General features: G+C 64.7%; 1 protein-coding gene across 1 annotated transcript; it reads right to left on the reverse strand.

Annotated features, from left to right (window-relative positions):
- Window positions 1-299: 299 nt before the first annotated feature.
- Window positions 300-3,594, reverse strand: MNEG_6284 (hypothetical protein; the record flags this gene model as incomplete). The annotated part of the gene is made up of 9 exons (XM_014045242.1): window positions 300-377; window positions 657-806; window positions 983-1,039; window positions 1,365-1,463; window positions 1,692-1,814; window positions 2,080-2,253; window positions 2,782-2,919; window positions 3,129-3,184; window positions 3,540-3,594. The coding sequence occupies 9 exons, from the start codon at window positions 3,592-3,594 to the stop codon at window positions 300-302; spliced, it is 930 nt and encodes a 309-aa protein (XP_013900696.1).
- Window positions 3,595-3,637: the final 43 nt, after the last annotated feature.

Raw genomic sequence — 3,637 nt, forward strand, 5'->3', positions numbered from 1 at the left:
GGGGGGGGGGGCAATTTGAAGGAGGAGGTGCTGAGGCAGGGGGGGACAGCTGGATTGCTGGATGCTGGGTGCTGGATGCTGGATGCTGGATGCTGGGGAAAGGCCTGGGCAGAGCACGTGCATGGCATCTCAGCGGCCCTCCCTCAGATTCAGCATGACAGGATGTGTTGCTGCAAAGCCAGTCCCGTTGCGTAAATCAATCCCGTCCCACACCCAGGGATGCAGTGGGCTGGAGGTCGCCCAAACGCCCATGCCCAGCACGGCACAAACCGAGCATGCATTGATGCGCGTGGTGAACTTCAGGCCCCTCCACCCCACACCTTCTCGTCCCTGGCTACCAGGTCAGCCTCAAGCCGCAACACCCTGTCATTCGCAGCCTGCCACAAGAGAGCACGTATACGTGCACAAGTGTGTGTGTGTGTGTGCGCGCGCGTGTGTATGCATGTGTGCATATGTGTGTGCATGAAAGAAGCCGTTCGTTGCGTGCCAGTGTATAAGCGTGCACTCACTGCGAAATCGTGCTGCAAAACACCTGGCGGGCAGCCCTGAGCGCGCCAAGTTGGCGGCCTAGCCAGCCCCACAACAGCCACCTCGCGTCGCCCGCCACACGCCCCTGCCTCCTTATGACGCACGTCCACCACTCTCAACAGCCTCACCTGCAGCTCCCGTGACAAGTAACCCCTCTCGGTCACCGCCGCCACCCCCGCCGCCGCCGCAGAGCGCGCCGCCGCCTCCGCCTCCCGCAGCCGCGCGGCCAGCGCTGCCGCGGACGCCTCCAGCGGGCGCAGCCGCTCCAGCTCAGCCTCCTGCAATCGAGGAATGCAGGCATCGGCGTCCCGTCTCTGCACCTGTTCAGCTCAACAACCTTGCGCTCCTAAACCTTGACAAGCCACTCTCAGAAGCATTACCAGCCTCAGCAGTGGTGCCAGTTAACGGCTTGCCAGAATTGCCACTGAATAGCCTGCAGCGTCAGCACGCGCACCAGCCGCTCTGCGCGCGCCTCCACCTCGTCGTACGCGCGCCCCTTGGCCCGCAGCACCTGTCAACGCGGCGGAGAGTTGCGGGGGGAGGGGGAGGCGCTCGGCGGCGGATGCGGCGGTTTGCATTGTGGAGTGCACGTGACCGGAGGTGGTGGGTCCTGGCGGGGCCGAACAGGGTGGTGCTGTGCCACTGCACCTGCTCCCAACCTGCAGCCCCCTACATGTTTCAGTACAGACGACGAGCGTACTATGACGCCCATTCGATCGATGTGGTGCTGCAACGAGCCATCCCATCAGGAGTGAGATGAGGTTGGCTCTGGGAGTAGTGGATATCACCCTGACCAATGGTTGCATCCAATGCCCTCAGCCCAGCTCATGCCCCACCTCCACGGCGGCCGCGGCTTCATCCAACTCAACAGACAGCCGCTGGCAGCGGACCTCAAGCGCCGACACGGCCGCCCCCGCGTCAGACTGGCGCTCAGCCTGGGGTTGAGGCCAGCAGCGGCGGCGCTTTGCGATCCAAACGGCGCGCCGCCGTGAGCGCCATGAAATACAGAAAGATTAGCCACATCAATTCGCACCGCCCCGAGCACAAGGCAGCCCGGATCCAATGGGTCAAAGTTCGTTGCGAAAGACGGCTGCTGGTTCGAGTGCCAGCGGCAAACACGCTTGTCTCCGCCTTTCAAAAGCACAAACCCTAGCCCCTCGGACCTCCGCCGCCGCGAGCCGCGCGTTGTCGCGCCTGAGCCGCGCGCACTCTGCCTCCAGGCGCGCCGCCGCCTCGCGCGCCGCGCTACCCGTGAGCCGCAGGCGCTCGTTGTCGCGCCGCGCGTCCTGGCGCGTGCATTGAATCAGGCCGTCAAGACAAAATTGGAGGCATCTGCCGCGACGCTCCATGGCAGCTGCGGCGCGCGTGCAGGGCACCCTCAGCACGTCTCACGCTAATGCAGCTGCAGCCCGCCCGATCAGGGAGCGGCCACCCTGCCCCCTCCCTCTCCACGTCGCCCGTCCCCGGCCTGCCGGCGCGCTTCGGTACGCGACAGCCCGACGGTGCCCCTCACACACTGCCTGAATCAAGCAAAACACTTACGGCCCCCACCTGCATTCCTTGGTGCAGGGCAAATCGCACCGCGTCAGCCAGCCCGAGCCGCCCCTCCTGCGCCGCCACGCGCAGCCGGCCCGCGGCCTCGTCCGAAACGTCCAGGTCGCCTGACAGCAGCGCGGCGCGCGCCTCCGCCAGCTGGACGGCAACCAGAGGGGCGCGCGCCTCCACCTGGCGGGGTTGGTTCGTTTTGCAGGCACAGGCGGAGGGGGGCGGTCTTGGAAGGCCCAGGGACTGCTAGGCAAGGCTTGTTGTGAAGCGACTGCACGTGAATATGCCGGCCGGCGGTGGCTTGTTGCGATTGAGGAGTATCGAAGTGAGCCTCGAAGCATGGACACACGGGACCATCAAGGCCACATTGGATTTGCTGCTGTTTTGGAGGGGGGGGTGCTCAGTTGGGGTGGGCCTACAAACCTCCAGAAACAAGCAGCGCCTTGCTTGCTGTATCCATCACTCACAGTCTGAAATTATCCCCGCATGCGGCTGACGTCGCACGCCTCCTTGCCCAGACGTGCGTTGGGCTGCGCCGGCCTACGGCCGCACTTCGTGCACAGACCCCTGGCCAGTGCCAACAAAGACGATCCCGTCTTGACACCCATTCGCAGGCGCCGGCAAGCCCTGAAACAATCTCAATTGTTTCGCTTGCAGCCAAACCACATCTCAAAAGAAGACCTCGCCATTGTGTGTCACAAGTGTCACCTCCTCCTGGCGCCGCCTCAGCGCCGACACCTCGCTGTCGAGGCACAACTGCAACCGCGCCACCTCAGCATCCCTGGCTGCCAGGTCCCGCGCGTGGCTGGCCTCCAGCGTGCGGCGCTCCTGCAGCAGCGCCAGCACCTGGGTAGATCGTGCACATGGAAAAACGCCATGGTAGGGCCAGTGGGCAATGGGAGGCCATTGCGGCACATGGGCAGGCGTCAACGCCTCAGATGTTGCATCGCGGGCCAGTCAGCGCGACCGGGTGACCAGCAGGGGCGGCAGCAAGTATGCCCAGCCAGCTCCGCCTTCCTCTGCTACCCGCGACTCGCCCCGCCTGCGCCCCCCACCTTCTGCTCCAGCTCAGCCTGCAGCGGCGCGCCCCCGCTGCCAGCGCTGTCGTGGCCTGTGCGGCACGCGAGGCGCACGGTGGTTCGGTCAGGGGCTGCGCTACATCGCTGCGGCAGCCGCAGCACATCAATCGCTCAGGTGCAGGCACAGCTGCTTCCGGCACGGGTTCTCGTGTGACGGGTTTGAACAGCGAGGATGACTGCGTGTCAGACCACACAAAGGCTGACAGAGAGGCACGTGTGCATCCAAACACACCCAACCACCCACACACACACACACCTACACAAACAGTGATACATACGTGCGCATGCGCACGCACGAACGCACGCACATACGCACAAACGCTGACACGCTGACACATGCACCCATCCAGGTGCAAGAGCGCACACGTGTGACCATCGAAAACCCACCTGCCCCGCCGTGCACGTCATCCACTGATTCTTCTGCGGCCGCGGCTGCAGCCATGTCTGACAGCCCGAAAGAGGCCGAAGACGCCCCATCCTCCTCC

Source organism: Monoraphidium neglectum (assembly GCF_000611645.1).
Source record: "Monoraphidium neglectum strain SAG 48.87 unplaced genomic scaffold scaffold01007, whole genome shotgun sequence".
Classification (NCBI taxonomy): Eukaryota; Viridiplantae; Chlorophyta; class Chlorophyceae; order Sphaeropleales; family Selenastraceae; genus Monoraphidium; species Monoraphidium neglectum.